This window comes from Geospiza fortis, unplaced genomic scaffold (assembly GCF_000277835.1).
Source record: "Geospiza fortis unplaced genomic scaffold, GeoFor_1.0 scaffold16, whole genome shotgun sequence".
In the NCBI taxonomy this organism is placed as follows: domain Eukaryota; kingdom Metazoa; phylum Chordata; class Aves; order Passeriformes; family Thraupidae; genus Geospiza; species Geospiza fortis.
Genome location: NW_005054302.1, coordinates 10,522,730 through 10,544,078, shown reverse-complemented (window position 1 = coordinate 10,544,078; position 21,349 = coordinate 10,522,730). Strand labels below are relative to the sequence as shown.

Sequence of the window (21,349 nt, the reverse complement as noted above, 5' to 3'; positions counted from 1 at the left end):
CTACTGGATAGATCTTCACTGTAAAATTTCTTTCCAGTCCCTGCACAGCTCCTCTTGCAATGACTTCAGAAAACCTAACGTTTCATCTGAATGCAAGAGACAAGGCTCTTTTCACAAATACTTCTTAGTTCTGGTTTTACTGCTTTCTTTCTGGAACCAGGAAGTGAGATGAGTTAAGATTCAGTTTCAAATATACATTTTTTAACCTTTTTATTTAATGATTCTCTTCTGTGCTTCTGATTTCCATGCTGTGCTTCCTTCAAGTTCTTTCCCCTTCACTTCACACTAGTCCTTGTCATAGCCTTAAACACCTATGAAATCAGATATTTTAGACTAAGCTTACTCTTTTCATAATTTCTCAATTTCCATCCCTTTTTTCCTCCTCACTGAGTAAACTCTTTATCATTTTTCTCTGTCAGCTGCTTCACAGAGTTTTCCAACAATTTTTGAGACATTTGCACACATCACTACTATAATACTCCTTGAAACTTAATACTAGGTTCTTTTAGTTACAATCAACGTTTAGCTTCTTAAAATTTTAAAACAAGCACAGTACATCTTGTTTTCATCCACCAAATAAATTCAAAACTAGCCATAATTAACTGGCAAAGAATCATAACTGAATATTTGAAATAACCTGGCTAATCTGGTATCATCCATTATGCAAAGTGCTTCCCCCTTCATTTCAAGCTGCTTGAAGTAGGTATAAATATTCCCAGTAATACCATTGCCTCCTCATCCCTTGCCTTGAATATCCTGCTACACTCACAGTCTCCCTGCAAATAAGCTGCAGGAGATTGCCTAATTTTAATCAGAATTCTCTACTGTACTTTTCATATAACTGCACTAAAAAAAAAAAAAACACGAGAATTCAACCTGCAGACAATCAGATAAACCTTTATTTAATTTTCATAGACACTGAAAGCTAATCTTGGAATGGATAGCTCAAGAGCAGATGTGCTTAATATTTAAAATACATAAAGTCACCTTTCCATTTCTCAGGAAATCCCACTAAAACGGCCATCCTTTATCCCCTGCACGTTTAAAGTATATCAGGTAGACAGCTATATAGAAGTTTTGACTGGCTTAAGCTAGAGACAACTCAAGAATTTTGGAAAATTAAAACCAATATATTTATCCATTTACTCAGGGAAAAAAAATCTCTCTCATCATGCTCTACAGCAGCAAAATAAAGCCCTGTTCAAAGGAAAAAAAAACTGGTATCAAAGGTATTCAAGATATGTAAACCTAAATTCTACTACCTAACCTCCAAAGACAAATATTAAATCCTCAGCAGACAAATGCAGCGCAAGCCTGGCCCATTCCTTCTTGTCTGCAGAAGGTACCAATGAATTCATCTGCTCACTGAAAGGTAGATTTACAACCACACAGCCCATGGGCTAGCTGTCTGCAGAAAAAGTACAGTTACCTCAAATAAAATAATAGTAACAACATACATCATTATTATATTACCATGTTTGCTTTCCTGTCCTAGTGCATCTCCTCTTGCACTGCACAGAAAAAGGCCATGCAATATTTTGAGCAACAGGCTTCTATTCCATCACTTTTAGGTACAATTTTAAAGCTCACTCTCTTTACTAAGCTACAGAACATCACTATTTAGAACACATACATTAAACAATCCAATTTTCCTTAACAGATCCCTCATGACTGCAAACAAAAGGACAGCTACTATTACCCAAGGAAAAATGCAAGCCAAATGGTGACTGTACATCAATTCTTATAGTAAAAGTTTTATATGAAATAAATAAACCCAGAAGACAAGTTCTCACTACAGAACACACTACCTTCTGAAACCTGCTGAGCAATTCCAATCACTCCAAAAACCAATCTCTTCAGACTCCAGTAAAGCCCCTTTCCACTTGTTTCACCAGGAAAAAGAATTAGTCGCCTACACAAAAAAACCAAACCCAATCTACCACCCTATTCTGATGGCCTTGATTTAACAATGCTTGAAGGAATTGTGTAAATCTTGCCTAGCTTGCCATCCAAACTCCAGGGGTTCTTTTTTTCTTTTATTATGTTCAAGAGTTTATTTATCACTTTATTATTACATTTATTTAATCTTAACCTTGCTCTGAAATTTAACAGAAGTTCTGCAAGTTTGTGTATTATCATGTCCTATGTGACTTTGTAAACCAAATCCAAAAAATTTCTCTCCAATGAAAACTGAAAATTATAAAGCAGCATTTTAGTTCAGTCATCAATATCTTAAAATATTTTTAAATATCTGTCCTGTCAAAATCACTGAAGTGTTATATGCTTTGCTGGCCTTTACAACAGTATGTAGTTTTATCCAGCAAAAGATAAATGCTAATAGAAAATTATGTTTCTAATTTATCAGACAGTTCCAGCCCCCAGCCACTTGGACTGCAGCCTACAGACTATACAGGACTATGGTCTAACACGTTCTGCATAAGTTATGCTACTCTCAAAATTTCCACAAGGTAAGTGATAAAAGAAAAAACTACTTAGAAATGCAAGTGTTGCTGAAGGGTATATTTCAATCTACTGCAATAATACATAAAGATGTAGTATATGATTGTGTATTTCTGGACTCTTTCTGGTTCAGGAGGTAAAAACAAAATTTCCCAAAGCTGCAACGGCACTTAAATTTTTATGCCAGCCAATGATCAAACCCACATTGAATTTAAGTCCCCTCAAAATAAGTTATAATGATTACTAAGTTCTCACCTATCCCTACCTGTTTCTTTGTAGGCAAGAGACAAAAAATTTACAAACTTCAATCTGTTTCAACGCAAATGGTTTAAAATAAAATGTCTTCCCAAAAGGTTTTTTATGTTCTACCTGAAATGTTCCTCCACACATACGTCACTTTCGTTTCTAAGGGGACACAGAACAAAGTATACACATATTGCAAGGTCCCGCATGGGGCTGTGCAAATTTCATTACTGCAGAAGTGAAAAAATAAATTACAGTGGTTTCCACTGAGGATTAATGAGTATGACAGGAAATAAATGGGATTAGAGACCTACAAAATTTTATAACTTTAAATACAGAAATTTCTCTGTCCTGGGATAAGGAGCCTTGAAAATACAGACATATACACTCCTGGATCAACAGTTAAAAAACAACAGGACCCCAACACGGACAGTGTTTTGCATGTCACATCTTACATTTTCCAAGGCCATCATTGAAAGAAATAACCACCCAATTCTGAAAAGAAACCCCAACCAATCAAACAGAAGGAAGAGAAGACACTGACAATTTTACTTTCCTTAGAACAGTTCCATGCAATTCAGCTTGCCCTGAGAGCACACCACCTTGACAGCTGCACTACTCATCACCTTTCCTATGAAACACTCACACAGCTCAAGCACAAGGCAAAGAATACAACAAGACAAGTTGAAGAACATACACCACATCACTTCCTGCTCCAATAATCTCCTCACTCCAAATATCTTCCCCATTACAATATTTTCCCTTTCCACCTCTCCCATTTCTTTTAGGATTCTTTCTTCTGCTGCTCCTGAGAAATCAGTATAATTTTTCAAGCACAATGTTTATTAGGAAGACATTACTGACGCCTGCACAAGTGTTCAGCAGTACATTACTAGGGCTCTCAACTCTGGGAGAACATGTATTAATAAAAAAATTTAGGTTTAGGAAAGGTATTCTTCAGTGAACATTCAAGAACATTACTGAGTTAAAAATTCCTTTGACAAAATTATAGGTTTATTAATACCTAGTATTTTCAGCCATATAATAACTTTTTTCCAGCTGCTGTCTCCATCATCCCTTATTCAATAAATGTAAATGATTCATGATTTACAATAGATTTAACTTAAAAAATAAACATGTTGTCAAAATATTTAAGAGGCAAACTAGAACTTAAACTTTATTTATTGTTACATATAGACACGAGCATGTGCACACACTGCAATGCTACTTTCATCAATGAAAAGCCTGCACAGAGCCTATTATAGATGGTAAAGTTAAGATGCTGCTGATTAAATGACAGACATGAAAGTGTAAAACCAAGGATGCAAGTATTTGTTCTAGCTAGCTGCTCTCTCCAGGAAAAGTTATTAACATTGCTGCATCTTCAGGGTTATATTCAAGATCTTTCTCACATCATGAAGACTTACATTTAAATACAACTTGGAGAATTCCATACACTCAGAACATAACAGGAAGGAAATCTTTTCCAACCGTCACAACTAAGTTGAAAAAAGCTGCAGTTTTGAGGACTTACAGAATGATGGGCCAGGGGAACAAAAAATCTGTCTCCAAAAAAGCAAAATAATTTGGATATTCCTGCCAGAAATTATTTAACTATGTTTCTTAATCATATATAACATCAGCATAAGTAGTATGTGCATCACTCTGCCTCTACTGCATGTATAATTAAGGCAGACACGTCTTCCATCTAAGACAGGGTCAACTCTAAAAGGAAAATTAGCTTTTGTACCTCACTGAAGCTGTGTCTCAGACCCCAAAACCCACCTGCCATAAGCTGGCAAGGCAGAGCATGACAACTTGGCACTCTGTCACTTGTTCTTTGCCCCCTTCTTCAAAGTCACCAACCACATAATGATTAAGAAAAGTTTCAGGCAAGTAAGCAGTAAACTTAAAATGCCTTTGTTCTACGATTGCATAAATGCATGTGTATCTTGGGTTTTCTAAAGAAAAATAAACATTTGAATGCTGCAAGCATGTGTGTGGGATGCTGCCTGAAAGAATGTTATCTTAGGGACTTTCTCTTTGTGTTATTAAGAATTGTCTTTAAAAAAAGAAGTAATAAAAGTACAATATGTAAAAAACAATGGTTCTCCAGGGTGAAAGCAAGTTTCTCCATTCTCAGGAAGTGCAGATTACTGGTAAGGAATATTTAACTTGATAAAGAGGTGATATCAACATTCATCTGAATTGGGCAGATGTATATCTTTAACAGTTCCTGATACAACATCTTTCTATCTGCTGCACCTAACAACATTCTCTGTTTCTAACACACTTTGCTCATCGTTTCCTGATTTTGCACAGTAGCTACAACACACTTCTTGCTGTTGCTGACACAACATCTGAAGTCCACATTTACCATGTACATTTAATAGTAGGTCATGTCCACAGCCATCAAACCCAGTCCAAATACAAAAACATGCTTGTCCGAACACAAAACATCCTCAGAGAATTCTCGCCTTTCACATTTTGAGGATACAGGCCTTTGCATCATCAAAAATACCAATGGAATTGATATACCTTGGTCCAAAGAGCTGATGCTTCAAGTAGATTTAGATGATGTCAGGTTACTTGTTAAATGTCTGCTTCTGATAAATACAGTCTGGTCTTAAGGACAAGGGAAGCATGCCACTGGGTTTCTTTTTTTTTTTTTTTTTTAAGGACAATACTAATCTGTCAAAAGAGTTTTTGACAATGAGAGGCTTTTATCTCAAAGCCACAGGCCTAACAAGCTCATCTGCATTACTTTCCAAATCCAAATAATGACATTTTAAAATTATAATCCACTTAGTTTTCTCTTTTTAAATCTTCTGGAATTGGTTAGCCGCTGCCTAATGTGATTCCAGAGCCTGTCTTCTGGTATACAAATACCACCCTAGCTTCGGCTGCAAAGCTGTGATATCCAAGTTCAAAAGCAGTTTGAATAGACATCTTCAAGTAATAGGCCAAAATATAAGAAGTCTTATTTTCCAAACCTGAAATTAATGTTGGAAAGTAATGTTTTTCTCTTCACTAAGCTAATCTGTCTACAGCACTCAACAGGAGGGAAAAATCACACTCAATTGTAAAAACTGCAGTTAATTTAGCAAATTTATATGTAACAGAGAAGGAAAATTATATTTCTTGTTTAAATATTATGATTCTATTGCATCCTTCTTCCTCCTGACGCTTATTATAAAATATCACTTTCACATTTGGATTTGGTTTTTTAAATCTAGAACAAGAAACCCAAGCAGACTTTTGACTCAAAATATTCATATTAAGTGTAACTGCTATTACATAAACAACATTATGCAAAGCTGTTACCTGCACATGGCAATGCTGCAGACAGAGCCAAGCCTGAAGGTGCTGGTTTACACCCTTCTAAAAAGGGCATTCAAGACTCTTAATTTCATTTTAGACAAACTTAGTCTGAAGTTACTTTTAATTCAGCAACAAAATCTCCCATTAATTTTAAAATCAGGCCTACTCACCTCTGGAATATGAAAGAGGCACTCAACATGGTTCTTACAAAGTAACGTTCCATGTTCTGTGAAAGACATCTTCACTCTACATCACCCACAGCTCCTGTATTCAAGGAGTAGCATTGGTTCTCTCTTCTGTTCTGTGGCCCAAACACCAGCCCCGTGATCTGCCAGGCAGCATCATCTGGCACAGGGAACCCACAGCCAGAGAGAACCAAACTACAGAGGGAAAGCAGCAGCTGCTGAATCTCCCAGCCCCAGCACAGTCCTGTATCCAAAAAGGTTCACTGAGGGCTGAAGATACATTTTCTCCACTTTGAAATCAACATTCTGCCCCCTGAACCAAAATCTTCCCTTGAAGGCTTAAACAAAACCAAGTATCTTATGTGGTTTTGTTGCATCTGAGACGAATAGCGGATTTGTCTTTACATACAAGCTGTGGGTCTGCTGGTAGATAAAACTAGCACTAGGAGATAAAAGAAACAATGGGAAGGATTCCACTGATTCATGAATGGAAAAAGATATTTGCTTTTACAAATAAACTTCAGGTTTGCTGATAAACGAAATTAGACATTGAGAGATGAAAGAAACAATGGGGAAGAAATACCCCTAAATTCCCTATCAATTAAAAATTAAAAGGGAGGGTTATACATTACAAGGAAATCTTTGGTATCAGGTGTATTGGGGAGTCTGTACCTCTCAAGTACCTCAGCCAATGGGGAAAGAGAGAAGGGAAATGCAGCTGGGAAATTAGGATAAAAAGGAGGCTGCGTCCTCCAAAACTTTGAGAGATCCCAGAATGCCCCATGGCCTCTCCCTTTATTCGAATAAAGCCAGAAAGGACTCCCCTGTCTCCTTTTTGGACATAAACCTCTGGTGTTTGTGGATTAATTTTCTGAACACATCCACTTAGGAGTACTGCATTTCTGTTGCCACTGCTGTTCCACAAACTGAACTGATGTCACCAGTCAGTAGGATTTTCACAAAGTCACCCCAACTATGTAAAAGTCTAAACTTACAAGTGATGAAATCCCAAAGCAACTCTCAACACTATAAATGGTAACCCTGAGACTGACAGTACTGAGCTCTCAGCTGCTGTTTGCTACCTCGGGGTCACTGGGTGCTCCTGCTGCCAACTTCTCCTGTTCCCACACAGTAATGATCCCCACCCAGCTGTCAAGACAGCCACCATTTGCAGCAGCAACCTTAGACCAATCTGGAGTAACCCCATTTTTACAGACATCTCTTAGTGGCAGCAACTAAATGAACACCACAAGCAACTGACTGCAGCACTTCTTAATCCTGTTACAAGCATCACTCAGAGTGTAGCATGAATTAACATTAATCAGCTCTTCAATAGCACTGACCTTATTCCTGATACAGCAATTGTAGCAACAAGAAAACAACTTGCCTAGACTTTAGAAAATTGCCAAAATTGCTCAAACCTGCCATCTAGTAAGAGTCTAGATGGATCTCACAGGCAAATATGAACAGCTCAATTCATCACATTAATATCATCAATTCATCATATTAATTGTTTTTATTTTAATGAAATATATCTCAAAATAGTTTTATAATACTGGCTGATGAAATGTTTAAACTAGCTCTTAGTACCACCCAAATGCTACTTTCTAGGCACTACCTTGGCTTCTTTGAGATCCTATATTTCAATTATAAATAGTCCACCTTTTAGTTATTATAGACTCAAGTCAGTAAAATTGAAGTCCTTCAAGTATATTTATTTAGGGATCAACTATAGCCAAAGCAACAATATTCCAAAATCCATACTGCTAATTTTCTTACAATACTATGACAGCTAATCAGTCCTAAGCTAACAATAGATTTTAACCAAAACCCATGTTCATACACTCATCATCTGTAAGACAAACATGATCTCTCAAGATCAAGAGGAAAATTCTAGTAGGAATCTGCTGAATCACTGCAGCTCTCTGAAACATGCTCCATTTAGTGAACAAGTCCTCTGTTTTATTAGTGTCACTAATTTTTATCAGTTACTAATAAACTATAGTCATATCTTAAGTGATGACAAGTGTTAAACCAAAAGAAAAAAACTAAGATATATGTATTTTGGAACAATGGGATGAAAAAAAACCCAAGCAAACATACTGAGGGCAGTTTTCCTCTCTTGTCAGGTTCTGCTTAAGATGACTTCACCAGCCCAAAACCTCAGAACTTCATTGCCCCTTTTCATAACACCAGTAATCTGGCAGCTCTCAAGATGAGAATTGGCATAACACACAGTCAGATTCAAGGAAAAGGAAAAATGAGACGTCATAACATATCATAACTGTTATGCCAACTTATTGTATAAAATTAAGCAATCAAAATCAACTTTTCAGAGAATTAAGACCTTCAGGCGTCTGTTTATAATGCCATGTTCAGACAGTTTCACAGTAATATTAGATATTTGCAAGACATTCCAGAACAGAACCTAAAATCAAGTCTCTAAAAACAAGACCAAGATTACATAAATCCATTTTATGTGCCTGCAGTCAGACAAGAGCAGACTAAGGAGTCAATTGAATTAAATGGAGCTTTTTTTTTCCTTACCAGAACAACTCAACCACAAGGATCTAGGAACGACAAACGACAGTAAGACAGGGGGTATCAAAGTTACCACGCATAAGCTACACAACAGGTTTGTGATGGTAACTTTCTGAGCTATAATAACTAGTTATCAATTAAATCATTCACCAAGAATTACATGAAATACTAATTATGTAAAGAGGAAATGTCTTGTTTTGCTTTGCTTCACTTATCTTTTTTTTATTTCATGCTTCAACAACTTTGTTTAGTTCTGATTATTCAAATATATGAAATAATCTTTTCTTCAGATCTTCTCTATAGTGAATGCAAATACAGCATAAGCATGCACAGCAAACATGCTGCATGCCCAAAATACCCCTGAGAGGCAGGGACATCTTAATATCATGCTGCATATAATGAAGAGACATTAAGCTGTAGATTTTCACTTTCATTTCAGTTTATAAAGGTAGCCATGTTATATTAATGGTTTTGTGTAATGTAAGCACATACACAAAGTGTACTGAACCATAATAAACATAAAGATTTAATTAGTTTGAAAACACTAATAACAAGGTGAAAACTTAACCATGCTTTCCATTTGCTTTGAAGTGGGAGTAAATTACGACCAAGTAAAAATTAGAGACAGCCTATGCAGAAATACATTCAATACATACATAACACTAATATCTAATAATATAAAGTAGCATTTTTACATTTTAAAGGTACACACAGAATAAACCCTACATCATTAAGCTCTTGAATAAAAGAGAGAAAAAAACTTGGTGTTCTTGAAAATGACCTTAGTAACACCCAGTGAGTCAAACAAGCAAATGCTCTGGGCAGTTCTTTTAAGAGGTTTACATCAGAAGTCAATGCTGCCACTACTGATGTAAATTTAAGGAGCTGTCTAATTTGGGATCTAATGTGCCAGAAAATAATTACCATAAACCAATTCCCTACCTATAATTCAATAAACTACTGCTACCAAATGATAAGCCTTCACCACCTTCCCAAGGCTTAGAGAGCTCTCACTTGGGATTCCCTGGCTACAAATACCTGCGTGCTATGCAGTACATGAGCAAACTTGATAAAACTGGGACATGCATCAGATGTACCGTGCATGACACACACAGCAAGTGTTGTCTGTCCCAGGCAGACCATATAACCAAAAAGCTTAGTGTAGTCCAGTCTGATTCTCTGAGCCTGGGGAGGTTTTTTTGCTCAAGACCTGTAGGTATCAAATAATCTCAGACGAACAGCTGATTTCCTATAATGAAATTTCCAGATGACAAAAGGAAAGAAGTTCAGATATACTCAGATATATGGTAGCTAAACCTCTGGATCAATCGGTTCACAAGTAAGAAACAATGGAAAATAGTTTGAAAACATACTTTTGTAACATAAGTTAAAAGGTTTTCCTATTCAGCTCTTCTGCCACTGATAACACAGCAGCAAGGTAAAATAATCTGGTTTAAGTCAGAATTGACAAATCTAAAATAGAAAACAGACTTGAAAATCTTCTGTGTTATATGAGTGACAGACAATCATTTCAGATTAACTGTATGCTGCTTTGGAGTTCTTTTAGTTTGGGTTTGTTCAGAATTTTTTGGGGGGATGGGGTAGAGACAGAAGGAGGGGTTGGTTGGCTGTTTTTTAATTTTAAACATACACTTTAAGCATAATACTTGCTTAATATGTAAATATAGAACAAATAAAGTATATACACTAATTTCCCCAACAATTTATGACCTACCATTCCCAGAGGCCTCTTTAGCTACCTTTTAAAATATACCACATGGAACAAAAGTGGTTAACTAATGAGACGAAAGCTAATGTCTTTGCAAATAATTTGATGGATGAAAGTATGGGTGTTAACATCTTTGAAATTAGTCTTAATGTCTCCACTGGCTTTGGGCAGCAGGTTCCTTACAGAGCCCCAACAGTTTGGCTCCTGAAACAGCCAAGTGGGCCTGCACAATCCTGAACTTCTAAACTTTGGGGTAAAATACTAGGTTCAAGGGGGGAATATGTGGTAGGCAGTTCAGGAAGGCTGTACCTCCCAAGCACCTCAGCAATGGGGAAAGGAAGAGGGGAACATGTAGCAGGGAGTTTGGGATAAAAGGAGGCTGCACTCTCTGAAACCTCAAGAGAGAAAACCCCACAGGTGTGGGCCCCAGAGGACTCTCTGCCTTTGTTTAAATAAAGTTGCAGGACTCCTCTGTGTCCTTTTTGGACATAAACATCAGGTGTTTGTGGATTTTCCGGACACTAACTATTTGGAACTAAATGCATTTTTGCAGTTTGGGACAGAGTTAAGCATCCAAGCCATGGGGATATTGTGTCCACAACTTTCACCTTATTTGACCAGACAAATTAATCCCTTTCATACCAACACACGAGATTAGTGCTTCACAAAACCAAAAAAAAATAACAACAGGAGTAAAACTGCCTGTATCCCCAGCACAAAACCAGTGATTTTGAAGAGTCAGAGAAAAGCACTTACCACACCAATTCCTTCAAAAGCAAATACTGCAGTCCCAAAAAACAGTGGGTATTTTTTCCAGCCAACCACAGGTGGCAGTTTTCGAGGATCAGCTAGATCCTGAAGAAAACAAAGTAAAACAGTGCATTAGCTCTCCCTACAATTTTGACTGATGCATTATGTTATACAAAAGAAAACTCAGTACATGTTGACAGTGGTGTATACGTTGCTATTTACAATCCCTGGTTTTCCTCCCAAACCTAGTCCTCTATACACATTTATAGTCACCTTCCCACACAGAAACTTGCAGAGCTATTTATTCTAGGTTCCATCACTGTCACTAGAAATTTTCACATTTAAAGTTTCACATTTGTGTGCATCAGAGAGCATCAATTAAAACAGAAGGGAAAGTGCAATCTCAAGTCTTATCTTCTGCAAACTTCTTAGTTTACTGCTCTTTCTAACCTGCTTTCATACTGCACAGATATTCTTCGTAACCATAAGGGACACTAAAGAACATCTCTTTAATATAAGCCAAAGTTCTGCAGAATGATTAATTACTATCTTACCCATTTTTTTTTATCATTTCTCCTGCCTCCTTGCCCAGTCTATATCTCTCGTTGCCTTTCTCCCCATGCTCCACTTCCCACACATCAAAATACATATTTTCATTATCTTAAATTAAGATGCCTCAAATATGAGATAAATTTCAGAAATTGTCAGTCTGTATATATCTACTTCAACAAACGTAACTTGCCACACTGAAAAGAACAGATAATAAACTTTTTTATACTCACTCTAACAATATACTGGTAAATAATCACCAGGCTGACAGCCATGGACAGATTGGCAAGCAATGAAAGCAAGGACAGGCTCTTAAGGTCACGAATGAAGACCAGGAGGACCAGGAATGGCAGGAAGCACAGCATGTATATTCGTAAATCAGTATTCCTTTTCTCAGAGGAGCTGCCAGTGGCACTAACATTCATGGGAGCAATCTTACTTTCCAAGAATCCTTCGTGGACCTTTATTAAAACAAACAAACAAAACCAACATGTTAAACAGTGGTAGCAGTGAGTATGTGGTCACATATGTGGTCACACTGCTGTTTTCCTGCAGGGAAGTTTGTCTCTCCGTTCCACCTGGTGAGGGACAGGAATTTTGAGATCCCTGTACGTGAACTCAGCGCAGAGGGGAAGACAAGGCACTTCCAGCAAGTGTTTCATACTTCAGCCAAATGATGAGAACAGGGCTTGAAAGCATCATTATCCCACCACTGACTAAAGAGGAAATTCACACATGCAGTTTAGATCAGAGTCCTTTCAGAAAGGGAGAGTTTGGTAAACTGGAAGCAAGACAGACAGACCTGGGCCTAAATCTTAGGAGTTTGAATTTTCCTAGGGAGAGTAAGTGGGTTAGATAATAAAATGCTATTGCACTTGAGTTGAGTGCCTAACAACCTTATGCCTTCACCATGCACATCATAGCAGCATACATACAAAATAATGCTAGAATATGAACACGTCTGTCTTTCATTTAATTCAAATGAATTTTTTTCACTCTTCACTTTTTTATTAATAAACATTAACACAACTTTAAAAACCATGACAGAATGGAGAGTTCTGTATCTAATAAACTGATACAAATTATTGCCTATAAATTAAAAGTAGTACACAGTGAATGTGCATTAGGTAAAAGTATGTGCAAGTGAAAGTGCATGAGGTTTTTTTGTACATAACATTACAATAGCTGCATGTAGTGCAAATCAGAAGATTCAGTTTGGAACTATTCATGACTCTCACTGCTTCTTTCGGGAAAAAGTCAGTGTGGCTGCAACTGCCAAAAATTTGTTTTGTGGAAATTTACACAGCCATCTGTGCTGTGCACACCACAATCAAAACATCCAGAGCTGGTGGTTATTCTGCTTGCTGCAAAACAAGAACAGTTTTATTTGTTTTAGATCTCCCCATGCTGTTTCCCTTAGGTATCCTTTTCGTCTCTACCATTGCATTCAGCATCTTACAAATTAGCCTATGACTATACTTAATCTGCTCATGCTGCATAAAGCCTTTGGCTTGATGGCTACAAAAACATACCTAGACAGTGAAAAAAAAAAATCCTTATAGCACAGAGACGAACAAAAATGCTAAACTGATTTATAACTGAAATAACTTGCTTGACTTCCATTGTTTCGAACAATCCACAAATTCAGAAATAGAGAATTAACTTAAAACTATTCTTTCTGTAACCAAAAGCACTGTACTCTTTTTTCCACAATAAAAAAGGAAAAGCTACATGATACAATTCTGCAATTGCATGTTTTCCAGAAATCTCACTTTATATGAAAACATCACTGGTCATTATGGAAACACTGATGGTTTCTACCTTGCAAGAATCTAAAGCGTCACTTGCAGGACATTTAACATCTGGTAGTTTTTATAAGATACCGCTTTTAGAAAGCTACAAAGAAGCTCTAATTACATTTAGAATTGAATTCACACAGCTACAATAACTTGACTTTGCCAAGCTGTAAGTCAAACACTTAAGCAAACAACTTCCCTAATGCCACATGAAGTAAAGCTCTCTGCGGAAGCTTCTTGCTTTCCCACTACACTTAAAACAGAAATGCAGAACAAGCACTTTAGGCCTTTCACTTTAACAGGTCTTGTGTGTTTACTTGCTTGTATGCACTTGCAGGTAGCCAGAGCTGCTCTGCACACAAGGACATGTAAAAGAGTTTCTAAGAATCACAAAGTAATTTGAGCACGGAAACTCTCTGCTACAATAAATATTTAGCCCAGCATGTCTTCAATTTATACAAATATCTGTAGCCTAATGAGCTATTAGAAAAAAATAAATAAAACATTCATTCCTTAAAAAACCCAAACCAAATAAAAAACTAGCAGGCAAGATACAGTTCAGGTTCTAAAATACATTTTTACAATACCACAGTATAAAGCAGCTTCTACTCAAATAATTTCAAGTATTCAAACACTTCAGTCTTCTCTTAAAGACAGAGGCATTCCCTTAGTACACATAAACCTCATTAGAAAATGCCTGAAGTCAGAAATATTTTTCCTATTACCACTACAAATTCCATTCAACTGGAGTTTACTGGCTACTACAGTTGGAAAATGCAGTATACAATAGTCTATAAAATCATACCCAAATTTTGGCCTACTGTGATCAACTGCCCTGATGATGGGTGTGATAAGATCACATCTCCACACTGTGTTAGGTAAGTGTGGTCATACAAAATAGCCTTTATAATTATCTGCCATTTACTTTTTCACAAGAGTACTAAGGGAAGCACAGAGAAAGAACATACTACAGCTACACACAAACTCTCCACAACCTTCATCAGGTGAATGGATACTGATGTACAATCAGCAAAACACAGCTGACTAAAATTCTCAGACAGTGCCTCCCTGGTCCCACCTTCCCACCTCCCATTTGCACCTTCAGAATGAGTTATATTCCTGCAATAAATCACAACACTATAACCTGCTTTACAATACAGTAAGTGTGGTAACCCTTCTCCCTACACTGTTCCCTGCTCCAGAATTCTCTGGAGAAAGAAATGGAGGCCAAACAGATTCTCAAAAACTTCATGGCTCGCAGGAGCCTGTAGCAGCCCCCCCTCCCACTTAAAGAAAGAAGTCAGGGCATCAAAGATATTCTAGCTGGAAGGGGAAAAAAATAAAAAATATAATGATGAAATGATGAAATTCTTAACCTGCTCCGTACAGATTACTATTCTGCATTAACCAGATTTGCAGTCACAGCTGTCTTTAGTCTGAGATAGGAATGGTACCTACTTGTATGTTTTTTTACAACTTTACCTTGTCCTCCCATTTGACCTCACCAAGTACAAAACCTTATTTTCTAAACCCTTTGAGTCCTGGCTGCTTTTAAGTCCTCCAAAAGCCACTTCTCCAAGTTGAAAATGCCCAGTTTCTGCAGCCCTCAAAGGACAGGAGCCTCAGCCTCAATCATTTCAGCAGGCTCCCCTAAACTCACTTCAGTCTGTCAATGGCATTCCAGTATTGAGGATATCAGAACTCAGCAGATATGGTCTAACAAATGGGTAGTAAGGATGACAATCACTTCTCTCCATCTACCAGCAATTCTTCTGTTCATACAACCCAGGATGCTGCTGTTTTCAGGGAACATTGCTGGCTCTTGATCATGACCACTACCCTCTGAATCTGATGACACAAACAGCTTTACCTCCCCCTCTTTAGCTAGTTGTCCATTCATCCATCTGTCCATCCCATAACAACATTAGTTGGATACAAGGATATTTATTGTCAGTGACAGCATGGAAAAACTTCCTAAATTCAAAGTGGCATCTAGTGCTTTCTCATCATGTACAAATTCAGACTTATGGACACAGTTATACTGATAAAAATGCACAGGAGGACACTGTTTACTCTCTTTTGTGGATATATATACACCTTTAAATCAACTTTGTATCAAGAGAGCAGCTTTAACACCACCAGTCAGAGCAGTACCACTTACAGGCTTAGGCAAGACCAGAGAAAATATCCTGGAACATCAGATAAGATCCAGCAAGGGTTAATCTTGTGGGAGAACTAAACAAACAGGCACGACTTACTGACAGGTAGAAGAAAGCTGAGTTTGAAAGTAAAATGCAAAAATTATAGAAAGTAAGGATCACTACTCTCTCTCTTAAAATGAAACAATGGCTGTGGGAGATCTGACAGCAGAGTAGCAAAGGAAAACTCCAATGAAGATGAGATTATAATGACTTTTTAGGCTAACATCATCATGACTTTGGAAGTGTTTTCCTATATTTTCCTTGAAAAATTGATCAGAGAATACTTAAAACTGTTCCAAAAGTACCAAAATACAAAACAGCAGGAAGAATTTGGATGGACTATGATGCACATTCTATCTAATCTAGTCTCCTAAATACTAGAATTAATATTACCTCAGATTTCTATTGTGGACAATAATCACTTTCAATCCTCTGCTGCTCTCTGCTAGTGAATTACTGCATATGGCAGTCATGCTGAGCCAAGAACAGCCAACACTCCATGTAACTGTCTTTGTCCTGAACAAAGCAACATGATTTGGGGTCAAACATTTCCCCAAAACACATGAGGAAATATCATTATGATTTTAGAAAGGAAGCACATAGACACTGAAGTCCCTAAGCATAGCGATGCCCCCAGACAAAAGATTTCATCAGGAGTTACTTCAGTTACTCAAGCATTAATTTACCATGCTAGTGTGATGTCTGAAAAAGTTTTTCACTCATTTACACAACCCAAGCATAGCATTCAGCTGAATACAAGAAGATCAAACATTGTGCAAATCTAGTTATCAAGTTCCTTCACTCAGAAAACTAATGCACAATTAGGCTGCAAAAAATTCAGTTCAACCAATGAAACACTTCCTTTTTACAGGAACTATCTCAGAAGCAAGAAATTATTCCATGTCCTTAGTCTCTTCAACTGAGTCCACTGTTTCCTTGCCTGTATCCCAAACCCCACTCTTTCTGTCATGCAATTTTATGGACTTTTCAACATTTAGTGACCTCAAAACAGCAGTCCTTGAACTCACTGGTTCCTCCTAATTTCTTCCTTACTTAGCTCAGAGCAACAGCCAGTTCAACACACAAGGCCAGATCTGGGATGAAATCAGTATGTTATTAGAGAGAGATAAAGACTATATTATAACCCTGTAATTTTGCATGAAGAGGCCAAATAAATGTTTCACAGCTCATTTAGTTCTGGCACTTCCCTGCAACTTAATACTGTACTTTGCAGCATTTTTAACACATCCAGTTTTATGACTAAGCACAATTCCCAAAGTTTTGTGAGGTTTTTCCCTAAAAATTTGAAAAAAAAAAATCAGAATTCCACTACATGGTATGCTACTGATGTGTCATCTTCAGGGTGCTAAAGATCTTAAAAAATGCTCACAAAAAGCTGAACTTCTCAGCTTTATCAGCAAACAATGAAAGAGGACACTTTTGCAGAGAACTCAGCAAATATTCATGAGAAAGCTGATAAATTTTCCCTCACTAAAAAAGGTGGTCAGGCATTGGAAGAAGTTGTCCAGGAAAGTCTTGGAATCACCACCCTTTTATGTGTTCAAGAAATGTGTGGATGTGGCAATTGGGATCATGGTTTATTGATGAACATGGCAGTATTGGTTGATCTTGATAAAAATCTTTGCAAAACCAACCTTCACAATTTCATGATTCTATGAAATGCCAGGACTCTTGACAGGTCCTCTGCTGTCCAAGCAGGGAATGCAAAGCAACTATGGCATGAAAGGGAACCATGTTTTTTTGAGCACAGGGTTCTTTTTTCTAACCCGGTGCGTTCCTTCCCTAGCCTTGCTGCAGTCGCCCCTCAAGATTTTTGTTCCAGCTTTACTGGTCTTCTCCAGTCTGAAACACTTTCACCCATAAGTCTCGTATTACATCCTGACAGAGTTAACCAGAACTTTTGTCACCAGTCTAAGTTTCTTTGGTGCTCCTGGAAAATATTTTTCCTTAGGAAAAGCTTGACTTGCTATTCAACATAACTGAAGATGGGATCTTGCATCACAGTGTCTGGGAAGCCGTAATGTAATGCAGAAAAATCTCAGTATAAGTTTCCACCAGTTTCAATAGGTTTAATTTGCACACACCAACATGCAAATATGATCAGCAAAGTACAGATTATAATGCAGATGTATCGCTCAAGGTGTGCTATCAGTAATAGTTTTACTATGCTTTTCCTTTATTTCAGTTCTCCCCTTCCTGCCCCCTCCACTCCCTCTGTCCACCTTCCCCATCCTTTCTCTACCCCAAATCATTAGAGATTTAGGCTGTACCAATTTTTGTTCTTTGGTGCCCTCTACGGGACTGATTTCTGCAATAAAAGTTGCCAGGACGAAACAAACCAGAGTTCTCCCTCAGAGAAGAGCAAGCACAGGGCAGTCCAAATCAAGTACATTTGGAAGTGGAACTTCTGAATTGTCAATGACTTTAATCCACTCATCCACTGGGTCTATGTTGTAGGTCTCTGCAGCTACTGCTTTTGCAGCAGCTGCCTTCCTGTAAGAGCTTTCAATGTTTCCTCAAGAAAGCAAAAAGTTTCCTGAAAAACATTTTAGGGTTTTTTTCCCCCCAATCTACAAAAGCCAAGGTCAGCAAATGTTCAGTCTCATCTTTTGCCTAAGGCCACCGCATATACATAACCAGCTGATCAGATAAGCACTTGATAAGAAAGGCTTTAATTTAAACTTGCATTACAAGGCATGCATTAAAGATCTCATTTCAGAAGGCCAGCAAAATGACATCAGATGGTATTTTTAGGTTCAGAGACAGATTCTGAAGGTAGGAGTGTAGTTTTAAAGGCTTTTTTTCTTCCCCTCACAACATACAAATTACAGAGTACCCAGCTTCCAAATACACAGATTTGCCTAATTCTGACAGATCTTCATCCACATAACTTGGAACACTTCTTAAACACTATATAAATACTCATCCACAAGGGGATGAAAAACCCAAACTATCTTCTATGTGCTAACTGCCCAAGGGGGAACTCTCCTTCCCAATTAAATTAAGCTATGCCAAGACACCTGTTGCCCACCTTATGGAGAGAGTAAGAATCCATATGGACAATTAATGCTCAGCAACGTACCACACCTTATTCCTCACTTCACTACTCACAGGAGCATACACAGAATCAGAGAGTCACAGAAATGTTTGGGTTGGAAAAGATCCTCAGGATCACCAAGTCCAACCTTTGATCAATCACCACCTTGTCAACTACACCATGGCACTGTGTGCCTCATCCATTTGTTTCTTGAACACCTCCAGGACTTCACCACCTCCCCACACAGTTTGTTCCAGTGCTTAACAAACCTTCCCATGAAGAAATTCTTCCTGATGTCCAACCTGGACCTTCCCTGGCACAAGTTCAGACTATGTCCTTTCATCCTGTCACTGGCTGACTGAGAGAAAACAACAACCCCCACCTGGCTACAGCCTCCTGTCAGGCAGTTGCAGTGAGTGATGAGGTCATTCATGAGCCTCCTTTTCTCCATGTTTAACACTCCCAGCTCCCTCAGTCACTCCTCATATCACTTCCTCTCTAGTCTCTTCCCCAGCTTCACTGCCCTTGCCAGGACTCACTCCAGCATCTCAGTGTCTTTCTTGAAGTGAGGGGCCCAGACCTGGACACAGAACTCGAGGTGCTGCCTCACCAGTGCTTGTGTGGATACAGGCCCAATGAGATTCAGACTCATCAAGCTTTCTGACAACTGACTAACCACTGCCCCCTGAGCAGAAAACATGGCAGAGCACATTGGTAGTGTCCTGGAATTGTGAAAAGAAGATAGGGCACCACAAGCTCAACGTGCCTGTTTGAGCATCCATCCTGTGCGGGCTGACCCTCCATGGACCACGTGCTCAGACACACAAACTGCTGACTGCAACTGCCAACTGTGCCCTGAGGAAGGACTAACACCCACCAGGATCCCATCAACAGAATCCCACTGTGAGAAAGAGCTTGGAGGGACTGGAGAGCAAGAGACAAAGCAGGCACATGAAAGCAGAAGCAGCGTCACAAAAGTGCCAGGCATGGTTTTGTTTGCTTTTGTCAGTGATGGATGGCAGCAGGGAAGAAAAGGGGTAGCTGGGTTTTATTGAAAGGTTTGGGGTTGTTTGCAATGTGTAAAGGGGTTTGTGGTTGTGGGGATCCATTTGCAATGTTTAGTCAACTTCAGCAACTTCAGGCATAAAACTTGAAAGAAAGAGATGTGACCAAATGCAAAGTATTCACAGAAGAGCAAGAACAATTTTAAGATTATATCATGTCTCCCCTCTATCTAATAGAGGGGAGACAGCACAAAAATATTCAAAAATATAAAAGATGTCCACAAATAGAAAAGAATAAATTACTTATAGCTAGAACACGAAAAAAAAGAACTTACAATATCAGTAAGAAATCTGAGGCTTCCATAAAGAAGCAGCTGTCTAACACATAAAGAAAGCATTGGAACTGACTACTGAGGAAGCTGTAGAAATGTCAATGTCAGGCATTTTTTGGAACAAAAATCAGGATTCATTTAGATACAGTGGATTCTGTGAATAGAAGGGACTAAACAAGAACCTAAAAAAAATTCCAGTTATGTGAAAAGGATAAAATATGCCCAGGAGTTTGGCGAGAAAAAAGGAAGTCAGCAGAAAGTCTAGCAAAAAAAAAATATTTCTGGGACAACTGGCTCCTACACCATTTTATGCCTTATCTTCCATCATTTCCACAATTAATTTTTAAACTCAACAAACAAGTTAGAAGGAAATATACACCTTCACAAGAGCTGAATTTAGTTCACCTTGCCCACTGCGCCCCTTTTAACCAAAAGTTTTATAGCAAATAAAAGTGAGGGAAAATGAATCTAAACCCATAACTGCTTTCATATGGCAGCATTACTCACTTGTTTCACATTTTCTGCCAAGAACACAACATAAACACCACAAAATCCCAGCTGTGTTATCACTAGGAAAAAGTCCACAATATACCTGAGGAAGAAAAAACAAACATACATTATACTTAAGATCCAAACAATTATCCCATTGCTACCTAATATGCAATTACTGCTCCTTTTTAGAGTAGTCAAAATGCTAGACTCAAATGCCACATTAATCTCATAAGCAGTGCAGTGCAGGTTCCTCCCCTGTCAAAACAGGGTGGTGATCATTGCAAGAACACTGTGGCTCAGACTGCTTTAGGAAAAAGTGACGCACAATGGTGGCCTGAAGACAGACTGCAGTGAAACTCTGCTAGAGTCAAGCACAGAGCAGAGATCTGTCCCAGAGAATGGATTTGCTGCAGCACAGGTCTCTGGAGACCCCAGTGCCCATTTGAGGCTTGTACCTCTTTGGTGCAATAGAAAATTATGTATCAGAATATTAAAAAATCCATCAGAATTATATATCAGCACAAACCAATTTTCCTTCTAATTGAGTTCTACTTCATCCCTATGAAGTCATCACAACATACCTTAAAACACTAGCTCACTAGCAAGATGCTGCATCCTTGAAAGTAACAGGAATTTAAAAAATTCTTCCCCAAGTGAGGTAAAAACCATTTTAAATTAACACTGAGCA

General features: G+C 38.1%; 1 protein-coding gene across 3 annotated transcripts in view; it reads right to left on the bottom strand.

Moving 5' to 3' along the window:
• SLC36A4 (solute carrier family 36 member 4) overlaps positions 1 to 21,349 on the bottom strand; it is a 79,976-nt gene that overhangs the window by 54,812 nt on the left and 3,815 nt on the right. For all 3 annotated transcript variants that reach the window (XM_031066096.1, XM_031066099.1, XM_031066098.1), the window contains 3 exons: positions 20,677 to 20,761; positions 12,012 to 12,239; positions 11,236 to 11,334 (listed from right to left, as the gene is read on the bottom strand). In XM_031066096.1, the coding sequence (XP_030921956.1) occupies positions 11,236 to 11,334; positions 12,012 to 12,239; positions 20,677 to 20,761 (412 nt within the window). The remainder of the gene's footprint in view (positions 1 to 11,235; positions 11,335 to 12,011; positions 12,240 to 20,676; positions 20,762 to 21,349) is intronic.